The following is a 25,591-nucleotide window of genomic DNA, read 5'->3' as shown; positions in this document are numbered from 1 at the left end:
ACAATTTGTAGAATCCTATATTTAAAATATAGCATTTTGTTTGAGGACAGTCTACTTGGTGAGCATTTTGAACAAGCAAACAAAGAACAAAGCAAGATTTAACATGCCTTGCCATGTATCCACATAAGGAAGTGCAATATATAGACTAAAACACATTTTACAAGGACATTTTTTTTTAAGTCAAGTGTGATTTTTAATTTCGTTTTAGAGATGAGCATGAAAAAGACATATGTGGGTTGAAATGTTATTCGGAGACAAAATTGGACATCAGTTTCTCCTTAAAACAGTGGTTTTCAAACAGTGTGCCATGGCACCCTGGGGTGCCCTGAAGGATGGTCAGGGGTGCCACGGGCAACACTGGCCTCTGTCCCTCTTTCCTTTTGATGCCCTCTGCATCTCTGCCTCCTAAAGGCTTGCACAGCTGTTTGTTGCAGCAGTCCTGGCTACAAGTTCCCCAGGTTATGGCGCCTCTGGGGCTGGCCAGGGGGTGCTGGTTGCCAGGAGCTGCAAGGAGGAGCCCAGTCAGCCGGCCCTTGCTGTTGGGAATGGAGAAGTGGGAGGCCGAGCAGGCAAGCAGGCACCGCACTGACCTTTCTTGTGCTTGCTGTGTGCAAAGCCTGCCTGGGAGCTGAGTGCCCAGTGCTGAAGTTGAGCCTTTACACCTGGCAGCACCCGCTGCTTCCACTGCTGCCTCCCAAAGTAAGGTGCTCACATTCACCTTTGGCTAGCCTCCATTTGGCCACTAAGGCTGGAGGCATCCTCTTCCCAGGCCACTGTGGGGCAGTGTGAGGAGGCACCTCTCTTTGGGACGTGGGAGGGGGGGCAGCTCAGAGAGCAGGGTGGCAGAGGAGTGGGGAGAGGAGAGGAGGTTTGAAAAAGGTGAGAGGCTGCCAGCTATGCATACAAGGGGTGACATAACTGGGCTCCTGAGCCCCACAGGGGCTCCACATTAAGAATGTAGTTGGTCAAGAGAGCCTTGGACTCAAAAAGGTTGAAAACCTCTGCTTTAAGAAATAAGAACACTGCTAAATCTCAAGGTCCATCTAGTCTCACATCCTGTTCCAACAGTGACCAGACAACTACAGGAAGCTGGAAAGCAAAACTCAAGTCACACTTCTCTTTTAATTTAGCAGAACATCACCCCAGTCACTCATTTTATAGAACAATATGTCTAAAAACTAAAGTAAAGGCAGATATCATGATCACTGAATAAATATTCAATTGGTCAAGAATATATTCACCATTATCATTTTTCAATATCCAGTCAATGCCATTCCCAAAGGAGGGTCCTCTGAATATTTCACACAAAGCATTTCTCACTAAATGCTTACCAGTTGAGATGCAGGACTCTGACCAATTTTAAGCTTTGTCCCCTTTTCTTTAACTTCACACATTAGTTCATTTAACAAGTGTGTCTGTGCCATGTTCTAAAGAAAAAAGGAAGGAAAAGGTTATAGATGGCATTTATTTGTTAACTGAACTACTCTTAACAAATTATTATTGAAAGTGAATTTATACTGTGGCAAGCATAATTCTCCTTAATGGCAGTAGAATAATCACAATCCAAAGAGCTCCTTTAGAACATATGTCCAGCGAGGCTTCTGACCATTTATTTAATGTGCAGCTGCCTATGCTACATCAAAAACTGCTTTCGAAATTCCCTCAAGTGTCACAGGTTTCAAGTTCTGCATACTGCCATTTTAAAAATACATACTTCAAATTCTAACTGGTCACACAGTTAGCAGCAACAGCACTCCCCGGACTGAGAGAAAAGCTGCTTCTACACTAGCTGCTCAGTTCAAAATTATCATAGTTTCTTCACTCAACAAATAGATCAGCTAGATGACATCTTTAGATCAATGTTTCTCCTTATTCCTCCTCCATTCCATTTAGAAGGTCATTTATTTTGACTATTTTTTAATAAAAAAAAAGAGCAGCACAACTCCAGCAATAGTAGATCACCTTTGTGCTACAGTTTAATTAAAGCTGGTCCTTGCACTTCTCCTTATCTCCCACTACCCCTTGAAATGCAACTAACTACAAGAATAAAGGTACTGATATATTGCTAAGTAATATAAAATAATTGAAAATGTAGCCCAGCATCAGGTGAAAGTTCAGAAAACAGGATGGAGCTGTCCTAGGTAGCCAGTGCAGCAGAAGGCTAAAAAGGAAATTCATTATGCAGTCTTACCAAATTTTTATCAGTATGTTTCGGAACCCAAGACAAAAACAAGTGCAACCTGCAGCCTTAATGAAATACACAGGTGTACTTCAGAATACGGTGGTGCATCTTAATTCTTACCTGCATGACAGCATTAAAGAAGCATGTGTTCCCTAGGTTATTAATGCCTTTAACCGGAACTGATGCCCAACTAGAGCTGATGCCTTTGCCCTTTAATATGTCACTTGCTTCATTGTTTTCTCCATGTAACCATATAATTTTTGATGATGAACCTTTAATAGAAAAGAAATAGCAGTAACAACTATGGGTAGAAAGTCACTGTGTGCTTATGAAACTGATATAAAAGGCAAAGCAGTGAAGACTTATCCACAGATGCTTGATCAATAAAACCTAATTAGAATAACACCAAGTTCCTTAAGGTATTTGAACACACTTTTTTGAGTTTGGGATCAGCTAGCACATGTACCATCACATGTGCTGAATACCATGGTTGTACTCTTGACATAGGAAGGTTTGCTAGTCAGAATCTTATTGTCCTGTCATATTAGCTGTTCTCAAACTCATAAAAGTGTGTAAGCAAAATGTTCAAACTACAGGCAATATCCGAACTTTCAATATCTGAGCACTGCAGAGAGTTGACTATATGTCCCTTGGGTTCCCTTCCAACTCATGCTTCTATGAACTACATGTTTAAGGGAATTTCTGACTCCCTTTTCTTTAACAGAAGTCTAAAATTTTCCCCAAAGGACCAGATTAGAGATACACCTTAACTATGTGTTTAATCTTTGATGTAATTTGCTGTTATATTTTGTGGTACACCCACTGGGCTTTGCTGGAGCAATAGATAGATAGATAGATAGATAGATAGATAGATAGATAAAAAATATCAATTTTGAAAGAAGCTTAGGGTATTGTATGGAATCATCCGTTAAAAGAAAAAAACAAAATTTGGTGGGGCTAGCACATGCACCTTGAACAAGCCTAAAACAGGTATTTATAATGGTAAAACCGTCATGTGTGAAGTGGCTCTCAGCCTTTATCCCAAACCAGCCACACATTTAGGTGTTCTCTGCTATGAGGGCTATACTTATATATAACTATATATCTAAATGAGGGTTATATATAGGTGTTGGCAGATCATATGATTAAAAAGGCTATAAAAATCTAAAGGCTATACCAGACTCATACATGTAGGGCAATTTCTGTGTCTTGCAATACTTCATATATATTTTCAAGAATACATAGTAACATGCACTGTGTACATGATTCCAATGTTCAAGATGTGTAAGACACATGGTATCTATGGCCCAAAGAATTATGGATAGCAGATCATATATATATGCCCACTGATTCAAAGGGCAGCAACAATGCTGTTCTATTAGCAAAGGCATTTGAGGCTGAAAAACTATTATCCCGCAAGGCGTGCTCCACTAACTTGAGACTTTGGGGTGGGGAGGATGATGTATATACCCAAGCATAACCCCAGTTTTCAACCCCTTAAAGTAAGAGAACCCTTAAACATTAAAACATAAATACACAATTCAGAGAACAGCATTATTTTCTGAAATAATCCTAAATATTCTGGGTTGGACACATGAAAAGTTAGTTATCAATGGAGCCAAACAGTCATGACTTAGTATCATGTTGTTGGTCATCATGGTCATTTCAACCATCAATATAAAGAAATATACATCCTATCCATACTATACAGAATGCACATAGATACACCATTAAAAAACAGTGTTAGCCAATTTATACATACGTATATATTTTAAAATGCAAACCAAAATATTTAAGTTCCTTTATTTCCTTGACAATCAGGTCACTACAGTCCACCATATTATCCTTGATGAACATTCTTCTCAGTTTTTAGCCATGACTTAAGTCCTATTGATTTAAAATGGAACCTAGTGCAAGTAACAGTCTAGTCTACAAACTTCCATTATTTCCCTTAATATATCCAAGAATCACACAACACTCCCCTCACAGCCTCTGTTGACTATTATACTAGGTCTGAAGGGCCATTCATGGAACTTATAAAATGCAGAGTATATGCCACATGCTAGAAAGTCTAGTTCATAAATATTCCAGTGGTGGCAGAAGTGAGAATTGTGCAGCACAATTCAACACATTCCACTCAGACATTAGTCCCATTAAGTTAATTCTGACTTACTTCCAGGCAAAGTATGTATAGGATTGTAGCCTTAGCACCCTGCCCATCAGGAGAGCAAGAGCTCAAATAAGTTTGCAGCAGATCTTCAACAACTAGATGGATATCATGTTTTCCCTATAACATACTTGCACTGTTCTCTGCCCACCACAGTTCACCATGTGACACGGACTTGTTAATTTAGAACAAGATGAAGCGACTGCTTGCTATTTGCCTTAAACCTTTAAAATCCAATATATTTAAACAAACTGTAATATAATGTGCTACCAGTACGGTGTCCTTGTATTTCCCTATTTGCCTTATTGCTTAAATATATATGGGGCAGTGAAGTTAGACAGCCATTAACTTGTAGCCTAGAGGTAATAAGAATACTTGAGACACAGTATTTAGCCTAGATTTCTACTAGCAACTTTCATACTGTCATGGCTGCTGTACTAAATATGAACATTACTGACATCTGCAGCATTTCAAGTATTGATTAACAATGCATGTCAATGTGAACAAGTTATGGACTTAATGGATGCCAAGAGCTGCAGTGCTGCAATCTACATTTTGACATATGAATTCATGTATTTGCCCTAATGAGTTACATACTGAGGACTCATTAAGTGTTCTTGAGAAATAACTAAACAGACCTATTTACATTAACAGAACTCTCATACTGAAAGATTTCTCTATGCATTACCCTTAGATACTTACATCCTCGAATAATAGGGAGGTGGTTGGGGAGGGTGTGGGGGGGGGACTATAATTAAATAATGAAAGAAACCAAATATGATTAAATATTCCTATTATAGCTGACATAAGATGGCCGGAATGATTTCCCTGCCTTCCAGTCAAAGCACATTTTTTTTTGAAATTATGCCTGGGTTTGCAAAAGATGCAATTTCGTTTTTGACACCACCCCCACTGCCTGATGCTCATAATGAGGCAGTTCATATAGAATACACCCAAGTTCACTAATAGAGGCCAGTAAAAAGCAAACAAGACATGCCAGAAGATTCAGGAACTGCTTTACTGAGCTAGTTCTCTTTGTATAAGTGTGTGTGTGTGTGTGTGTGTGTGTGTGTGTGTGTGTGTGGGTGTGTGGGTGTGTGTGTGAGAGAGAGAGAGAGAGAGAGATAAAGATATATGAAACAACTGCATATTCAATATATTAGTGGAAACATACTTGTGCTGCACTTTGTACAACTGTGTGTGCCATTTTCTGCATGGATCAACTGTGTGATCAAGTACCCCATAAGGAACTTGGTGATGCAGCCGATCCTGCTGTGTCTCTAAGATCAGAAACCTGAGGGGTGCATTCTCCAAATGCTGCACCCATAAAAACCTCATTCACAATGCAAGTCTCTAAAATCTCCAGTGGCATAAAGCTTAGACAACACGTTTATTAATATATATCACCTAAACAGAGCTCAACAGAGCACATATGGCTCCCCGCCCCCACCCACTGGCAAATGTTATCCTCACAACAATTATGTGAAACAAAGTTAGGCTGGAAGATAAACCCACTGAGATTTATCACTAACCAGAGATTTGAACCCTGGATGTGTCTGTCTAAACCCAGCATCTATCTACTACCTTATACTGGCCCTTTTCTTTTAAAAGTAAATTAAAGTAGAAAGAATTTTTGCCAAAGTAAAAAAATAATACATAAACATACTGGTTACTTTTTATTTTTAAAAAAGTCAAAATTGTGTACATAATCTGCATATTGGACTACCACAGTTGTTTCATTTATCCATCGGCATTCAACAACATCTGGGACAACATCTTAAAGTAAACAATGCTCACAAGGCCATCTGGACAAAACTGCAGGCAAAAATTAGAGCAGAAGCATATGGAAAAACAGATTTTTCTCTCCCCTTCAGCAGTGCAGGATGACAAATGTCAAACCTAGATCTGTCCACGCTTCACTGTGCTATGCTTTGCAGCACCACCTGGCTCTCCTTGTACAGCCACCAAATATGGACAGCACTGCCACAGAGGACCATATCTGGAGGGCAAACTCAATAAAAGCATTTCATTTCATGGTTAAATGACAGCTTCACACAAGTAGCAAGGTTCTGTTTACTGAATCTCAAATGTGAATCATTCAGCGGTGGGGGGGGGGGGGGAGAGAATAAAACAAAACCCACCACAAAAAACAATGACTATGAACAGGACAGCTTTGTTACTAAGACATGAATACCCATATAATTATAAAATGCAGGAAGCCATAATTACACATCCAAACAGCACATTAGCTTAGCAGTTATCAGGAAACTGGAAATATAAAGAAAATGTGTTTTGTCAGTTCTTAAAATCCAATCCATAACCCAGACTGAAATCCTAAGCACACTTAACTGAATTCACTGAACACAGTGGGAATTACTTCTGAGTAAACATGCATAGGCTTCCACTGCCATTTAAGGTGAAGTATGAGGATGTTCAATGGGACTTAAACTGAAGAAAACATGAACAGGATCTGACTGTTAGTTCAACTGCCCTAAGAAATGAAATCTACATACTCTGGCTTAGCTGATCTTCACCCGAAACATTTTGCTTTTAATAGATATGAGAAGTATTTACATGTTCATTGGCAATTTGAACTCCACAGAATTCTTAAATCTGACTGGTCCAGATCTGACCAAAGAATTCTGTTCCTTAAACCATTTTATAAACCTCTTTAACATTCAGAGAGGGTTATAACCAGCACAGTATTCAGTTAAGGCCACACAGGCATAGGAAGTTCCCAACTTCCTTCTCCTCACTTGAAGAATGAGTTCAATGTGATCTACCCTGCTTCAGGAAACTTTGTAATGAAGTTATATTCTTTTTAAACATTTCAGTCTTATAATGCAATTTTTTTTTAGTTAGAAAAGCTACAGATCTACTGCAACTATCTATGTTTACAGCATACCGTATTCACTTCACAGACATACAAGACTGGCAGGACTTCTACATCAATTTGCTTTAACCATATTTCTTAGAAGAACTCTGTCTTCTGTACACACGTTTCCCATATTCTTCCTGAAACAATAATTTACAGGATGGGCAGATGATATAAAAGTAAAAAGAAAACAAATGTTCACTGTTTTTCTTTTATCGGGGGATTATGTTGTTGTTGTTGTTGTTGTTTTCCATTAAGTAAAATAAAAAGGGGGGAGAGATCCAGAGATCAGGGAACATGTTTCAAGGTCAATGCTTTTCTCTAATGAATATTTCTCTGGAATAAAAAGCAAGGTTAATAGCTTTCTTTCCTTTTAGCACATTCACACAATGCTGTATTATAAACATATTGCCATTGTATTACAGAAAATTAAGAAAAACTGAAGCAGCAGTTTTTCCACCAATACTATGAAAAGGTTAAGATTTTCTAATTTAAATGAGAAAAATCAAGTGAATGCTCCATTCTTAAATGGCTGATAAGACTATTGTGCCATTTTTTTCCATACTATACTATAACACCACTGTATCAAAGAATTAAAATGGCAATTTATTTATAGGGCAATGACAGAATAAATGGGTATTGCTCAATTTCATCAAGCAAGCACAAGCCCCATCAGAATGGAGATATTATCCGCAGCACTTAGTGATAAACTCTTTACATCTAGTTCTTTTACATGATCCCAGGCTTGAGTCATGGACTTCACCCTCCAATGTTGAGGTATTGCCTATTTCAAATTAAGCAATGAAACTGAAATAGTTTTTAACTGAGTCGGCACATCTGTAAGAAAATTCTCTTTCCTTGACTGGCGGCGTCCCAAAGGATCAAGAGGCATCCCAGTTACAGAGTGTCCTTCCCAAAGCAGGTTTATTTGGTCTTCAGGAGACAAGTGAAAACCATTTCATCATACAGAACCTTTATATTTTAAGTTGAAGAGTTATTTTTAATTCCTTGCCCGTGCTTCTCTTTTTAATTGTATTGTTAAGCCATGATTTTTATAGATTTGGGCCACAATCCACAGCTGAATTAAGTGTGCTTAAACCCACTGATTAAGTCTTCTTGGATTATAGTGTTTATTCGTTCTTTTGTTTTAAATCATGCACTTCATTTTAAACTAATCGAAGAGTTTTTCACTGTGGAGTGGTGTAACACATTTAAACAATAAAAAACAAGATTTGAGATGGTTTCATCAAAATGTTTTGCTAAGAGAACATGGGGCTGAAATCCCACATGACTAAATCCCCCTGATTTTAATGGATTTACTCTGATCAAATCTGCATTCAACCCTATGTTCTCACCCAAATACATCACATTCTAATAAAGCACGGGATCCACCTTACCAGTCCTGTCAGTGGAAGTCCAGCACAAGGACTTCCGCTTCCACAACAAGGCTTTCCCCCCTCTCCCTGCCTGCACACCTCCTACCCACTCAGAATTGGCTCTGGGAGAATTGAGAAAATGACTCAAAACAGCATGGGAGTGATCTTTCCATCTGGCAAGCGGCAATGTTTGTGCAGACAGAACAACCGGAAGACCGCAATATTGAATTCCACCCACTTAGTTCAGGATTCTGTTTCCAACTCTGGCAAATTCACAAACAGAACATGATGGAAATGATAATTTATTTGCCCAGAACACCTTTAAAAGACTTAAATTACATCCACAATAAAATAAAAATAAATAGGAGCCTCCAGAGTGCATTGCAATAACATCATCAATATTTTTTAGTGTTCTCCTTCTGCAGAATATGATCGGACCCGTTCTCAAGGGAGATATTTGGAACAGTAACATGTTTCTGGATCAGTTAAGCAAAAAAAATAAATAGATAGCTATTATAACTATTTCCCATCAATTTCTTCAAGTGCCTGATTAGATATAACCTGAACAGAACTCTTCCTAGAATGTTTTAGACTTATTGTTTGTGCACACACACCCCTCCATTTCTCACCCCAACAGAGAAAGTAATAAATAAGCTGGATATCCTATGTTTATTTGAACGCTGGACTACAAAAAACAACCACTAGTCAGACTATTTATTCGCATTATCTACTTCTATTGAGATACACTGCTCAAAAAAGTCAAGAGCTTATATAAATCTACATGAAGAGGTAATATAAACCTACAAAGTTTAATTACACATAGTTTGCAAAAATGCTATTTATAAGAATTGTACACCACTTAGCAAAAATCTTCAAGTGGTTTACATAAAAATGCAGTTAAGTAATAGAAATATTCGATATATTAGTGGAAAAACCAGCACATTTTTAAACAGTAATTAACACTCAGTGTCAATGTTACGAATCTCAAAACATCAAGCTGCATTGCAAATTTTACAGAAACACTGCCACAAGCAATGATGGCAAGTACAACATAAATAAAAATGGTTTTCCTGCTCCCATGAACTGAAAGAAAAGATGCAGAGAAAATAATCTGCGTAAGCTTTGTTTCCAGTGATCAAGCACACCCTTGTTTCTAATTTCCCCCATTCCTAGAAAAGACTGGCATTCAAACTGTAACAGCTCAGCATGGTTCCTGTGTGTTACATGTGCACTGGGTTCATGTGAAACTCACAAGTGTGCCATCACAACAATAATGCACCTGCTTTACTGGCAAATAAAACATAATGGCCTGCTAACCTTTTCCACAAAACTAGGCTCTGCTGAGTGGTTACTCCTTACAAAGCCCTTGCTTTATTCTTCCATGTTGTGCCAAACATGCCCTTTTAACCAAACAGATCACTTTTTAAAAGCCAGGGCAAGGAATTGGAGGATGGAGAAAGCAAAGAAAACAACATATTGTTGGATATGGTAAACCACTAGATCATAGTTGAAATCCACACAGCTGCAAGCATTCTTTTGGGAAACCCCACACTTGGGCTTATCTCAATTGCTTAATGTAATTCCCTGGGTCAGTCATGTAGAAGTAATATAATTTGCACATTTCTGCAGCTAAAGTTTAATCTTTACGAACTGCCAAGTGGAAAGACAGGATCCTGCTGCCACTCTAGTCCTTCGCATCCACACCAATCACAAGCATTTTGCTTTTGTCATTCCTCAAAATGTACCCAACAGGATATCTGTGTTCTCAACACCCCCACCCCAACATCTTTTCCTTCCCTTCAAATGAATTCTCAATTAAACTGAAACAGGACAAAGTTGTCATGCCCAAGTTCTCGTATTCTTGTTGGGCACATAGTATTTAGAAAGATTTCCATGTAATAAAGATGGCAAAGTTATTTTTCAACACACTATCATATAGTTTGTATGTTTCTAAAAGAACTGGTGGTGTTTGAACCACAAATACAGCAATTTTTCTTCCTAAGGGAAAAAAGCCTATTTTCATGGGCCTTTTGTTATCATTCTTTATATTCCTAGTACAAGGCTCTTCTAAGATGTAAGAGAAACACCTCTTGTAAGATGAAACCTGTTGCAATACAAACACACCCGCCAAAAAAAAGTATGCATTCTGCTTAAAAGCTATACTAAGTTACTTAATATAAGTATACTTATGTGTTGGGTTGAAATAAACGACAGACGAATGGCAAGTGTCATATGGGAGGCATCTACCGAGCATGTCTCGGGGAGTCCCTTTTATTGAATATTACAGCATTGCCACATATGTGCTTGTTGCTGATTGGTTAACACAAATACAATGCAAGGGTTGCCTATAGACATTAATCATCAATAGATTAAAGGTTGGGAAAGGGAACACAGAATTGGACAGGCATGAAAACCTCCTTATTAAACTATAACTAGTGATTGATATAGCAAAACTTAAAGGAGCATATAAACTATTACTAGTGATTGATATAGCAAAACTTAACAGGGCGTAACTATTGTATTCCGTAGATGTGGTCAACCATGCATTGGGAACAGGTCAGGATACGATGTTTCATGAACTCAATGTGAACTGAACATTCTAGCTTAGAACGGTTTGCCAGAGTCATGTGCAGAAGCAAAACTTCCCATCACTTATGTATATCCTGTACCTCTCCCTTCATTACAGAATAACCTCTCAAACCTCAATACAACTAGAGGTCAGGGTTTTCTAGACAGATGGCTAGAAAGCCTGGCACCGCTCTTTTGCAAGTGAACTACTGAGGTGCTCTGTAGAGTTGTCATTGAGATATCCCTCTTACATACACACATACACACATACATACATAATTTTATTTGTATGCTGCCTTTCCATAGTTAAAACTATGCTCAAGGCAGCTGACAACATGTAAAAAAAATACACAATCACAAACGTAACAAAAGTAATCATAAACAATAAAAAAATCAAAAAGTACAAAATTGAACAATTTCCACATAAATCATATTAAGATCTCAGATAAAGATACAAAAAAGTAGGTTCGGTAACAGCAATCCCCCCCCCCAACAAATCTTCCCTGAGTAATTCCCTAGCCCAAGAGTCTGTTCAGCAGCCACAGCTTTTGTAGTTAGAGTCAGCCAGGGCCCCACCCTCCCAGACTAGGTGGGAAAAGGCCTGCAAGGCAGGGAGCAGGTCTTCCAGGACTCACAGCCAAGATGGTCTCTTAAGATTCCCTGCTAAATTAGGTGCATTATTTATTAGCACTAAAGATAATTCATTCGTTTGTTTGGTGCATGACTGTAATGTTGTGGGCCACATGGGACTCTTAAAGGACCTGCTGGATCTGCAAACCTCATGTTTAATTTCTCAAAAATAAAAAGAGGCATGATATCGACTTTAGTCTCATATAACTTTTATTAACGCAAACTTACTTGATTCATTTCTAGTAACATGTCTTTGGAGGAAGTCGACTATCTGCGCCAAAGCCTTCTTGTTACAGTGTGTTGATAGCTCTTCATTACATTCATAACACCTAGAATAAGGATTTAAAATGTTGTCATAACGATTCTCCAGGCAAATCTTAAATTCTTATGACTTTATATGAAGTCATAAAACATTGCGATTCCTTATTTCAGGTAATGTCTATATACAGACTGCATGTTACAACTACTATAAACAACATATTCATTTTGGGACCTGAACCAAGCAAATTCCCCACCACCAGCACTACCTAGACCCTACTGATTTTGGCGGCGGCGGCAAAGAGACTGTGTAGCCACAATGCTAGGGTGAGCATACTACAGTGCCTGGATGGGGATGTCAACAGTCCCCTCTCCAATCACAGGGAAGGCACAGACAGAAAGGGTTAAAACACCCCTGCTCCCAAACATATGGCTCTCGGTCACAAGGGCTGTCCAAAGCAACATTAGTGCCAATAGAACTTTTGCAGATGAACTGTGATCTATCCCTGGAAAGTAAAGTCCCTCTTAGGTATGAACAGTGTAGATCACTTTGCTACTACAGTGGTACCTCGCAAGACGAATGCCTCGCAAGACGGAAAACCCACAAGACGAAAGGGTTTTTTGTTTTTTGAGCTGCTTCGCAAGACAATTTTCCCTATGGGCTTGCTTCGCAAGATGGAAATGTCTTGCAAGTTTGTTTCCTTTTTCTTAACACCATTAATACAGTTGCGACTTGACTTCGAGGAGCAACTCATAGCACGCGGTGTGGTAGCTTTTTTTGAGGTTTTTGAAGACTTTGGTGATTTTTGAAGCTTTTCCAAAACTTTCCCGACACCGTGCTTCGCAAGACGAAAAAAATCGCAAGACGACAAAACTCGCGGAACGAATTAATTTCGTCTTGCGAGGCACCACTGTATGAATCTGACTGCTTCGAAAAAGGAAAAAAAGGGGGGGAAGCCATGTATGAGAGAGGGGAACATGGGAGAGACTTTGTCCTTCCACAATTCCACCACCTCAACCACCACCACCAGGTGGTAGAGTGAGGGCTGGATCCCATAGCCATTACATATGGAGTAATTATCTTCTCAAACTACTACTGGAACCTCTATGTCTGATCCTATTAACAGCAGGGGTAATCTTTTTCAGGGGTTGGCCTCTGGGAGGTCCAATGTGAAAAGGAGGTGCAGCAATTTCCCTTTTGAAAAGTGACACATTTCACACATTTCACATTTCACACATTTCATTTCAGGTCACAAAACCCTTTTGGCATCACAGAATCACAACACTGGACCTGCAGGAGTAGCCAGTAAAAATGTTGTTGTTGTTGTTTCACAAATTTGGGGGGAGGCCGTAGGGTGGTAAAAAAACTGTAATAAAGCAGATGGCCCATAGGAGCAGAATTTTTTATATATATAATATATTTTATATATATAAAACCTCTGGGGAGCAGAAGCTACATTTCAGAGTCCACATTAACAAACTTCACATTCTAACAAGTTATTAGTTTGACATACTAGAATTATCATTTGCAATAAAACAAAGGACTTTCTTTAACCAGCTTCTATTTTCTTGTTGAATAACTAAATCAAAAAAATGTTAGTGCAACTCCAAGAAGAATTTCATGTACAAAAGGAATGAATCACTGTATGTATGCATACCTGTATATTATGGGGTGTACAAGTGTATGTCTTCCCTCACAAACACACACAGCTTCCCCTCTCAAAACACAAATTTACTTACCATACGATCCATGTGCTGAGGTTGATTACAATGCAATGAGGCTCTCCTAGTGCATTCTGAAAATGCTTAAGCGAATGCTGGCCTTCTGAGTTTTGACTGCAGCCCTGAATTCATTAATAAAAATGTTAAACTACAGTTATCATAACTACTATGTTCTTTAGTAAAATCAGGAAATTTCTTCTTGTCAAGTTTCCGTTCCTTGGCTGACCTGTTGTAGCTTATATGACATTTTGAAGACCCCTGACAAGAACAGCTTCTAAACAACCCAATGCCTAGTTAAAAAGTAATTGTTCCAAAAATGTTACTCTTTATCCAGGCATTGGGTTATAATAGACACAAAATGGCCAAACAATTTCATCGTTTCAAAACATATGCACTGCTCTAATTCTGGCTTTTCTTCAAAACATCCAGACAAAAAGACCTAAGGAATAACAAGCTGCTAGGCATACCTAAGCAAGAACTAAAGTGTTATTGTCCAGATGCCACAAATGAACAGAACTCCAAACACTTAGTCCTAGTCTGATTTCTATTGGTACTTTAGTGGAACTCTACTAAGTCGATGAGCTGCGTTATATACCTTGTTAGGGGCAGAGGGCAGGTTAGAAACTATACATATTACATATCTTTAAAGTCACATATTTATTTACCTGAGTACCACATTTGAGGCACAGCCATATGTCAGAAGGCATTACTGGCTCACCATCACATATTCTTCTTTCTTTTAAGCACTCTGAACATATTGACCATACATTTTGAGCTACTGCTCTCTTCACATTATGCACATCCACTGCCTGGCTTACATGCTGGCATGTCAGACCTATAGAAGTAGTAAAAAAAAAAAAAAGATGAACACGTTTAAGGCACATGTTTTATTGTTGTAACAGATATTTGGCAAGAAAACATTTTTGTAAATTTGGAAGGGGAAGAAATCACGTAACCATGAGACTGCCATTAATGGCTTCTCAAAGACTATAAACGCAAACCCTATCCCCTTCATAGTATCATTTTGCTATGTATTGAAGGCACGTTTTTACTGCTGTTTTATTGGGTTTGCTTCATAGGTTACTGTGAGGCTTTGCTCTTTTTTGTGTTATGCCATGCTTCATGCTTTTAAGTTTTGTGAGTCACTTGGAGACTTTTTATATGTCAAGTGGACTAATAAATTAAATAACAATTAGCAGTAATAGTGGTCATGTATGAAATTTCAGCAGTTGCATGAACCAACAAGATTTCTGCACTTTCTCCTCCATTGTGCAAATCAGATAAACCTATTCTGTCTGTCTTTCCTCCTCCTCCTCTCCTCCAAGCTTTTCAGTAGTGTTGTCATTGCTATTCTTACTTCCCTTCTCATTCCACCATAAAAAGATGCAGTTCTACAAACATATAAAGTAAATTCCTGAAATAAGAGTACTCCAAGGATAATATCATTTCATAAATCATCAGGCCATAGATATTTCAATAGCAAGCAACTGTTGGAAGTCTACTAATTAAACTAGGAACCAGCAGTTCCCATGGACTGTATTTTTACAGTAAGTTTTTAAACTGTATTTTAAATTGTTGAGACCCACCTTGGAACCTTAGGGTGAAGGATGAGTTAATAATAATAGAAACAATATGGACAATGCTTTCCTTTCCTTGATGACCATGGGCTGAGTCACCCCAACCACTCACATTTAGTAGTTGCTCAACAACCACCTAAAATCACAGGCAGTATTGCCTCCTTGTCTGTGGCAAGACAGTTGCATGCAACCACTATCAGGATCAGGCTTTTAGCATTAGTATGGGTTACTGGAGTGGAGGTGTGCTAAAAGCCCTTCTTGATACATGGTGGGGTCTCCACATTTTCTGTTCATCAGAGTCAGGAACCAGCCGATACAATAAATACAAATTATTACTACTACCCGCATGATTGTGTCAATTGATTCAGACCATTAGATGGCTTTTTTTTACCTGTGATATCATCTGAAGAATCATCATCTTGATGCTGATTTGACTTTGCGTGTGTCTTGGTTTTGACAGGGATAGCCCTTGATGGATCTTTTACCCGCATCTGTTATCTGCTGGAAAAGAAATGAAGAAATATGTATTGCTAAAATGGAAAGGTTTGGCTGCCATAAACGACTCCTAAAATTCTGCATTATGTTGACAAAGAAATGCAATAAGCAGCCCCACTCTCAAATAAATGGCCTGGAGAGGTCCCAGCAGCAATTATTCCCATTGCCTTAATTGGAAGTGACTCTCAACTTATGCTTTAAAATATTGTTGTGCAATGAAACTGGAGCTTGCCAAAAATAGTGGAAAGGGGCTACATTTTTAAAAAGCAAGTTTGACTATAACTCTGCCTACTTTTAGTATAACTCTGCATAATGCAGACCCCAATTAGACACCCCTGGACTTTTCATTGGAGACATGAATGCCTTACAACGACCCTATTGGTACTTACTACTATGACATTTCTCCCCCAGGAATAGTGTATTATTTATACCTTACATTTTATGCCATCCTGCTTCCAAGGACCACAGGGAATTCCCATCCATTTTATCCTCACAACAAACCTGAGAGGAAAACAAGCCTGAGTGACAGTAGCCCAAAGGCATTCAGTGAGCTCCATGGCCAACCAGTTATCCCCAGGCCAAGGCCAATGCTCTCCTCAGAGCTAGAACACTGCTTACTGCTGCTGTATTAAAAGCAATTTTAATAAAAGAAAACACTTAAAGCTTTTATCTGTTTTATACAGCAGTAACTGCCTGATCAATACTTAACCTCATGATAATTATAGGATAAGGCTTGGTTTTTACATGTGGTCAAAAAGCATGGATGATGACAGGTCTTGCTTCCTCCCATTTTCTATGAATGACATGTTTACAGATGTCTTGCATTTTCACATGAGCTACACGCAGATGTGTTTCGTAACTACCTGTGGCATTTTAGATGTCCAGAGCTAGATCAACTGTCACCCAATTACAGTCAGGACCGTATTCGTCATGACTAGCAACTGGACAATGTCATCAATCAGCAGATAAGACGTTTCAGCACAGCGACAGCTCTGAAAGCCTTTCAAAGCATACAAGCACTTAATGCCTCCTGGAGCAGTAAAAGAACCAGAACTACAGGCTGGTAGTAGCAGAAACGCTGTTTCCATCCCCAAACGTCATTTGAAATTCTCAAAGTGTCATAACCATGATATTCCGTGCCATAGGCGCATCCCACCTACAACATTACTGGGGATGGGGGTGCCAGAAGATTACTTCTCTTTTCCATGGGGTTCTGTGGGGATCCATCAATGGCACCCTCTACTCATATGCCAGATACACAGCTAAGCTATCACAGAAGGGTCATGTAGAAACTCAAAAGCAGGGGAGACAAGACAAACACAGAGAACAGCAGTAGTCTCCCAACACCATCTTCTGAAGCCTCCCAGTAATACAGCTAACACAGCCCATTCCCACTCCTAACTCACTTATTAGGTCCAGAAGGATACCAGTCTGGATCAGAATCCCCCTCTCAGCACGGGGCATCAATCACAAAAACACAGGAAGCCTCCATCTCAAATGATATCATGACCTATTTCAGTTCATCCATAGAGCTGGCCTGCCCTTTTCTGCTCTGTTTTTTGTAGGAATGGGAAGTTAGACTTTAAATCAGGGGTAGGCAAACTCAGCCCTCCAGATGCTTTGGGACTACAACTCCCATGATCCCTAGCTAACAGGACGAGTGGTCAGGGATGATGGAAATTGTAGTCCCAAAACATCTGGAGGGCAGTGTTTGCCTATGCCTGCTTTAAATCCACAACTCCAGGGTATCTAAAGAAGCCTTTTTCAGTCGAGGCCTTGCTCCTGCTTCTTTTGAAGAGGATGTAACTGAACCTTCCCTGAAGGAAGCTTCCACAACTTTGAAAATACAGACCTCAGTGACTCCAATCATCACTAACTTTGATGCATATGGATTGAACAGGCAACGCACTGGCATGGACTGAATCCAGCACCTTGTCCACATTCTTAGGTCTCAAAAATCTAAATTAATCCAAAGAACTCCCAAATTTCTGGATGCCTCAAATTATGGAAGACTACTGTAGCTCAGACTTTAATCCATATGTGACTGGCCCATGTGGTGTGCCACAAACTACCAGCTACAATATCTGCCTAAGCAGCCAAGGCCCTGAACCGACCCTGCTCACCCATGGATCTCCCTGGACAGGAATAAGAATAAAAAGGCTTCTTGTTCCAGTTAAGACTAAGCAACACAGTCTTTCTGAGATTTAGAATGCTCCTGTATCCTTTGGTTGTCCTTAACACCAGACTGCTGGCTTCTCTACTTCAAATCCTTGGTGCAACTCCAGGCTCACCACAGGCTATGAAAACATGAGCACATCTCTTAATTCAGAATACAAATGAAAGTCACTCAAGACAACAATACTAGGAAAACCTCAACACCTCTTCAGTGATTTAGTCGAAGTCTGTTGGTGATAGATACATTAACAAGTACACCAACCAAAGCACATCCCACATGCCTTTGACGTGGACAATACAGATGGTTACAAGAGACAGGGTCTTTCTCGTAGTGGCATCAAAACTTTGGATTGTCCTTCTTGGATAAATCTGTCATGTTCCCTCTCTTCCTGAATTTAGATGGGTTCTGTGGATGCTCAGCTGGTGCCAGTTGTCCTGGGGAGCGGGGAGATGGCACCAGCGAGTTGGTGGCTCCAGTTTTTAACTCAAAGCCATGTGCATGGGGCTGAGCCATTTGTCCCCCTTCTGTTGTTGTTGACATTCCTGGGTCGCCAGGGCAACAATTTTCTCACTACCCCCCTCCTTGGGGCTTCTGCAGATGTCCTCTCTGGTTGTCATGGCAACAGGTTCTGAAAAGTTATTTTTTCTGTATTCAAGAAATTGATTTATTCCAGGCCTGCTATTTGATGGTTTTAACTGCAGATTTTTAAATAAGTAAGTAGGTTTTACTGATTCTTGTTTTTATAAGCCATTCATGTCTTCCAAGGTCATTCATGTGTGTCACTACAGTTTGCTTCATCACAAATATTTTTGACAACTCTCTACAGTATTAAACTAAATGTTGAAAAGAAGGGAAATATCCGCTTGCTGGCCATCTTTTATGATCCAATTTAGATGCTGTTTCTATGGTCAGAGAACCCAGGAACTTGGAGATAATGGGTTCTGAAGTGTGGCTCTGGTACAGCCCATGGGGAAACATATAGTGGTTGACAAGACAGCAGGATGTCAGGCCGATGGAATGATTAGCACTCTTTCCTAGGAAGCCACTAACTGCCGAGGGTGTAATATTACATCACTTTTTTCTACATAGCAGGCTGCCCCAGTTTGTTCTTCATGACACATGTCAATCTCAAACCAAGGACAAGTTGCTCTACATTGGACACTACCAGCAAAACCCAAGACAGATGGTGTGCTGTTGCACAACTTAAGGGGGAACAAATCTACAGAATACCAGTTTTGCAATATTTCCTGGAGAAATCTGACAAAAGCTTTACAACTCAAGTACATTATCAAGAAACTTCTCAAGTCAACAACATATAGCCTACTTGTAAGCTGCAGTGCTGTCTTCATTTTGAAGTCAGAAAGAGATACTTAGGAAGCTAAATTACAGTAACTGGCACAAATATTCTGAAATATTTGGCTCAGTACTGCATAGCGGTAACTTTGCACAAGTGTTATTCAGGTGGCTGTATTTCATTGAAGTTGCTTGGCTCATGTTACCACTTTAGTTCAGTGATAAGGCTGGAAACAATAGAGGATGTCCACCACGCTGCAAGCATGAAGGGGTGGCTACTGCTAGAAACAGGATGTTAGATTTGTTGGGCCTTAGTCTGATCCTGCAAGATATTTCTTATCCAAGAACAAAATAAAAAGTAAAAGCAAGTAAAACACACACTCATTAAAACTATGTATTTTCTCATTAAGTGACCAGCACTCAGAGAAGATGTAGGTGTTACGGAAAAGAGTGAAAGCAGTACATTTTTTAAAAGCATTTATCTCACTCAGGGTGGCTTGCAACAATTAAAAATTACCGTATCACAATAAAAGAACCTAGGATCAAACAAAATGCAATAGAGGCAGGCGTGACTGATAAAAACCAGTTCTTAAAATAAAACATTATTTGCCCAGTAGGACAAAGTACATCTGAAAAAAATTCTAGGGGTTTAGGTCTGCACAGCACAGAGGTTCTACACGATTCCCACGGAAATGAATGAAAAGTCATACAACTGATGGATGAACTGAACCCTAAAACTCCAAGTTGATGCCACTGCTACAAAGTTGCCTGTGAAGGACTGCAATCTTAATATCGGTGTGGGCGGAGAGGGATGAATTAACAACCACATTCAACATTATCATGGGCTCTGCCAGCAGGGTAGAAGTGAAGACAGAGAAATGTTCTGCACCACTCAATAGCTTTCCTGGCTCCCTGAATAAGTTATTCCACTTTTCCTAACTATTCTTTCCAAAGAGAGGGAAACAGGAAAGAGACATTTAGATACACAGAGAAGCATATCTACATATCTCCCTGGTCATGGTCGAGGATCCTTCAGATCCTGGCACCTACTGGCACACCACAGAAACACCCATTTTTTGCCCTTCTGACATCAGAGATTGAACCAGAGTGCCAGAAGCACCGACACAATCAGAGCTACAATACCAAATCTCCCTCTTTGAAGCTGGAAAATTAGATTTAACCCGTCCTGGGAGATACCCTCCCAGGGACCATATGATTGAAGTCTAGGTGGAGCAAAGTACATCTTTGTGTCTCTCGATACAAGACAGCTTAAGATACCCCACCCCCAAAAACAAAAAAGACTGTGCTCATCAAATAAACTGGATTTCAAAACCCTTTCCAATGACTTATTTTGATTCACAAGAAAAAGGATAACTGCACTCTATAAACATGCTTGATCCTGCTCCCATTTTCCTCTAACACTGAACCACATGACGAAGGGCAAGGCACATATGACACAAGGGCTTACTGGTATAACTAGAAGTGACTAGACAGCAAGTCTGATTCTTTTTTAATTGTTTGCATTTCTGGTCATCTGTCACAACTTAGGAATAAAGTTCACATTTATAACAATGAAGCAAAGGAAAACTTCATTGATATGCACAAACCTATCAGTCAGCTTCTGGGCACCAAACAGGTAAGCATGCAAGTGGGAAAAAGTACAAAGGCACTCCAATTAGCTTTTACTGAGCCAGTTTCTATAATATATATGTAATAATTAGCTATTCCTATCCAGCAGAAGTCTATGATATAGAATACTATATTCAACAATGAACCAACCCTTAGAAGCACATTATGGGCAGGCTTCAGCTAACCAGCCCTGTCAGCAGAAGCCCTGAACAAGAACTTCCACAACACTCCAGAGCAGGTGGGGAACCTGTGGGCCTCCAGATATTGCTGGACTACAATTCCCATTATTTCCTATCATTGGCCATGCTCACTGGGGCTGATGGAAGTTAGAACAGCATCTAGATAGTCACAGATTTCCCAACCTGTCCTAGAGTTCTTAATGAATTTTTCTTAAAACATGAACTCCAAGAACTGGGTGCTCTTGCGGGTGAAAACAGTGTTCAAAACTCCCATTGTTCTAGGTGCATTTTGCAACAGGGAATTTCATCAGCGCAAGCAGTTTCTGAGCTCTGAGCTCAGTACTGCGCCTAAAATTTCTGATTAAAACTGTAGAGTGGAATGAAAGGAGGACTTTTTTCTGCCTCCCCATTTCCAGCTACTATCTGAAGACTGGAGAAGAGACCCTCTTAAGAATATTAGGGGGTGGGCGGGCAGGGGAAGGACTAGACCTTGTGAAAAATGAACATAATATTTTAAGTGCAGTTCATTAATTTTCAGTTTTGTATTCTTGTTATTAAAAAGCATGCCTAGACATTCTGTTGTTGTGCCCATAACCTAGGTTTAAGGTGCCATTTACGTAGCTCCTAGCCTTCATATCTCAGTTTCTAACACGGGGTGGAAAGGGGTAGTCAAATATTCACAAAATATTGTTCTGTGCTATTTGCACTGGCAGTTTGAGGTTGGCTTGTTCACACTTCCTCTTGAGCATTTATTAGAGCTCTGTGTGACTTGGCAACTTGCATAAGTGTGTACCAACAGAAGGCAGCCTCAAGCAAGGCAGCTCAGCTTACCTATTTTGTTTCTCCTCCTTTGGGACTAATATAGCAACAACTCCCTGGACCCAAACTGCCCTTACTACTTGACTCACAATTTCCTGCGGACATATACAGGACACATTTCCCCCCACACACCTTAGGTGCTCTTTATGCTTTTGCAGTACCCATTCACCATGACCAGCAAAACAACTATCTCCTTGCATGATCTGAACATGTTTTCTTGGAAGCAAATCCTGAGGTGTTCAGTAAGGAATGCTTTACACTACAGAGGGCATGTATTCCCTAGATCAGGGCTGGGGAAACAGATATCACTGGAGTAGAACACTCACCCTCCCTATGCTGATTAGGGCTGATGGGAATTGTAGTCCAACAACACCTGGAAAGCCCAAAGTTCCCAAGATTTGTACTAGTTCATAGAATTGCAGCGTTGGAAGGGATCCCAAAGGTCGTCTAGTCCAACCCCCTGCAATGCAGGAATATGCAGTTGGCCCGTATGAGGACTGAACCGGCAACCTTGGCACCATAGAATCTTGGAAGGGACCCAAGAGTCATCTAGTCCAATCCTCTGCAATGCTTAAGTATCTATGACAGATGATCATCCAACCTCTGTTTGAAGACCTCGAAAGAAGGATAGTCCACCACCTCTTGTGGGGGTCTGTTCCACTGCTGAAAAGCTTACTATCACAAGGTTTTTTTCCAAATGTTAAGCCGGAATCTCCTTTCTTCCAACTTGAAGCCATTGGTTTGATTCCTACTCTCCAGAGCACGAGAAAACAAGCATGCTCCCTCCTCCATGTGACAGCCCTTAGGATATGGCTATCCTATCTCCTCTCAATCTCCTCTTTTCCAGGCTAAACATACCCAGCTCCTTCAAGCGCTCCTCATAAGGCTTAGTTTCCAGGCCCTTGATCATCCTGGTCAACATTCTTCAATTATGGTGCCCAGAATAGGACACAGTATTGTGACTACGGCAGAATAGAGTGGTACTATCACTTCCCTTGATCTGGGCACTGTACTTCTGCTGATGCAGCCTAGAAGAGCATGAGCTGTTTTGCTGCCGCCTCACACTGTTGACTCTAGCCAACTGGGCCAACAATAAGTTAGTGGGCACATTCATTTGGGCAGCAAACACCTTGGAGCCCAGGGTCGAGACTTTAAAGGCCTGGGCCCTTTAAAGGCTCTGGGAGAGCTAAGCGTTCACCACCCGGGACCCGGCCTACCAGTTCGGCCGCCAGGGCGAGCCGGGCTCAAGGAGGTGCAAGGCGGCGTCACAATTCAACCCCCAAAAGTGTCCCCAGTCAGCGCAGGCCGCCTGCCTAGGCCACGACTGAGGAAGGCCGGGGCAAGGGCGCCTCAGCCACCGCCTGCAAGACCTCGAGCCCTCGGGGAAGCACCGCGGAGCCCTTAGCGGGGGTCCCCAGGCACTGCAAAGCGGACGAGGAAGGGCCCACATGCCGAGCAGCCCCTTCCCCGCCCAGCACCTCGCGCCCCCACCGCTTCGGTTTCCACGGCCCCCACCCAAGCGAGAGGCCTCCCCTTAGCTCGCCTCCCCCAGCCCGCCGCACTCACCGCGCTGGGCGACGGGCTTCGCCCTCGCAGGCTGCAGGCTGGAGCGGCGGCAGCAGAAGCCAAGGAGGAGGAGGAGCAGGAAGCGGCAAAGGAAGCCGAGCTTCGGCGAGGGCCGCTTCGCTCGCTCGCCTGGGCTGCCCGTCCCGCCCCGAGAGCGGCTAAGCGAGAGCCGGGGCGGTTGAATGGGGCGGGATTGTGTGTTGGGGGGGGGGGTCCGCTCTGCTTTGTAAACACCAGCCGGAGCTGCCGCATCGCCGATAAGGGAGCCGCCTGTATTTACATCGATGTCAACCCCCGTTGAAATTGCTGGTGCCCACGTGTTTGGAGAGGCCTCGCTCGCTCCTGACTCCCTTGAAAACGGGTGCGGCTGTTTGCACCGGGAACGCAAGCCACCATCGCGCTAAATGTGCACAGCGGCTTTTATTCTCCTCCATCGTTAAAGGAGCAGGCGTCACGTCCTAGGCTACGAATTGTGCAGGATTCCGGATTGCCCCAGCCCTTGCCCTTTACGGATCTGGAGATGGGTATAGGAGGGCTGATCCACCGATCCCTGCTTTGTCTCTTGCCTGACAACAGTATTTGTCTAAGATCTGAGGCAGAGTGGGGCCTTTCTCGTGATCCTATTAACTGGAAATGCCGGGCATTGAACCTGGTGCCCTGAATATTTTAACTGAATATAAAACTAAGCCCTTGCTCTGCATGGTTTACTTCTGAACAAACGATTCGGCTCAAACCACTAGGTTCCATTTAAGCCAGGACGTATTTAGCATTGTTCAGGGTTTGAGCATGTGTAATTGTACTTCTGGGCATATGCAGAGTGCATTTCCTTGATAGACTATGAATCTAGAGTCACACATATACTTGGGTGTTTGCAATAAAACTACTGCATGTTGTACCCTGCAGAGAGTTCTGGAAAGTGTCCATTGAACTCACTAAATGGCAAAGCTGCTTGTTAGAACAGGCCACACCCAGTACTTTCAGGTGGCTGCATAGGACCCAAAGTTGAGACTTGAGATTTCTGTCTCAAAGTCCTGTTCTAAGGGCACCTCTGCCCTAAAGCTCCATCAGAACAGATGCCACAACTCTATAATACCTTGTTATTTTTAATGTTTTGTCTGGTACAGCACCATACCACTGACTCTACCTCTTTCTTTCCTGCCATCTTTCTTGGTATGCCACATAAATAGGCAAATTTACTAAATAGCACAAATTAGATCCATCTTTAGGTTTAGGAAAGATTAGCACAGTGGGAGTGGATCAATCAGAATATTGCGTATATGTCGTGTATACTGCAACACTTGACTTACTTTTTAATTATGCTATCATAAATATACTCTTCTATCTGTAGAAAAAGGAATGCCATATGGATAGGCTGACAGCCAGCAACCAGAGAACCAGTTTATATGACAGCTTAAATTAATCACCCTTTTATAGAGATGTTTTATCCTCGTTTAATTAAAAACCAAGGGGAAATCCTGTTAGACATTTCTTCAAATTCCACCTTTGCTAATGAAAATGTGTTTGATCAAAATTCTTTTAAGAACTGTGTCAAAGACTATCAGAAAGAAGCAGTATTTTTCCAAATCTCAGTGCCATTGGTTCTGATCCCACCCCCAAAATTGTGCACCCTGTTGTAAAAGCATAAATGCATGGAGATGTCCTCCTTCATTGCTTCACTGACATGAATGGGGAAATTTGCACACATGGCATATATATGCTGCACATGCAAGACAGTTGTCTAAGAAATATGTCCCAGTGATTTCTGTGGATCACAGTAGCCCATTCCACAGCAACCTCTAGTCTGGAAGCCTCAAATAAATAAGGCTTGTGGTGGAACAGTTTGCAGGTAATTGCTTATCATTATAATTGTAAAGCCACTCAGTTTAGCACTGTACTGAGGTAATGCTGTGTGATCATTTGTTTCTGGGACTACTCTGGAGCATGAGGCTCTTAATTCTTAATGTTTGCTTTAACCTCTAAATATGTTACCTTCTGTTTCTTCAGCTAGAGATCAGATAACTGTATATGAAGTGCCATACTGTAGCTAGCTATCGTATGACATGACTGGTTTGTACCAGT

The 25,591-nt window shown here is 40.9% G+C and overlaps 1 protein-coding gene across 4 annotated transcripts in view; it reads right to left on the bottom strand.

Moving 5' to 3' along the window:
* The window catches only part of USP45 (ubiquitin specific peptidase 45), a 59,946-nt gene that overhangs the window by 32,808 nt on the left and 1,547 nt on the right, over nucleotides 1–25,591 (bottom strand). Inside the window, exons 1-7 of one of the 4 annotated variants that reach the window (XM_028723037.2) lie at nucleotides 23,513–23,939; nucleotides 15,747–15,856; nucleotides 14,444–14,613; nucleotides 13,797–13,900; nucleotides 12,027–12,127; nucleotides 2,303–2,454; nucleotides 1,332–1,427 (exon numbers count right to left, since the gene is read on the bottom strand). In XM_028723037.2, the coding sequence (XP_028578870.2) occupies nucleotides 1,332–1,427; nucleotides 2,303–2,454; nucleotides 12,027–12,127; nucleotides 13,797–13,900; nucleotides 14,444–14,613; nucleotides 15,747–15,846 (723 nt within the window). In that variant the 5' untranslated portion in view covers nucleotides 15,847–15,856; nucleotides 23,513–23,939. Of the gene's footprint in view, nucleotides 1–1,331; nucleotides 1,428–2,302; nucleotides 2,455–12,026; nucleotides 12,128–13,796; nucleotides 13,901–14,443; nucleotides 14,614–15,746; nucleotides 15,857–23,163; nucleotides 23,362–23,512; nucleotides 23,940–25,591 lie in introns of those variants that run through there. The other 3 variants (XM_028723038.2, XM_028723039.2, XM_028723040.2) reach the window with 3 other exon arrangements.

The sequence above is a fragment of the Podarcis muralis genome, chromosome 3, assembly GCF_964188315.1.
Source record: "Podarcis muralis chromosome 3, rPodMur119.hap1.1, whole genome shotgun sequence".
NCBI classification, from domain to species: Eukaryota; Metazoa; Chordata; class Lepidosauria; order Squamata; family Lacertidae; genus Podarcis; species Podarcis muralis.
The sequence above is the reverse complement of the archived record's forward strand: the minus strand, read 5'-3'. Positions and strand labels throughout refer to the sequence as shown.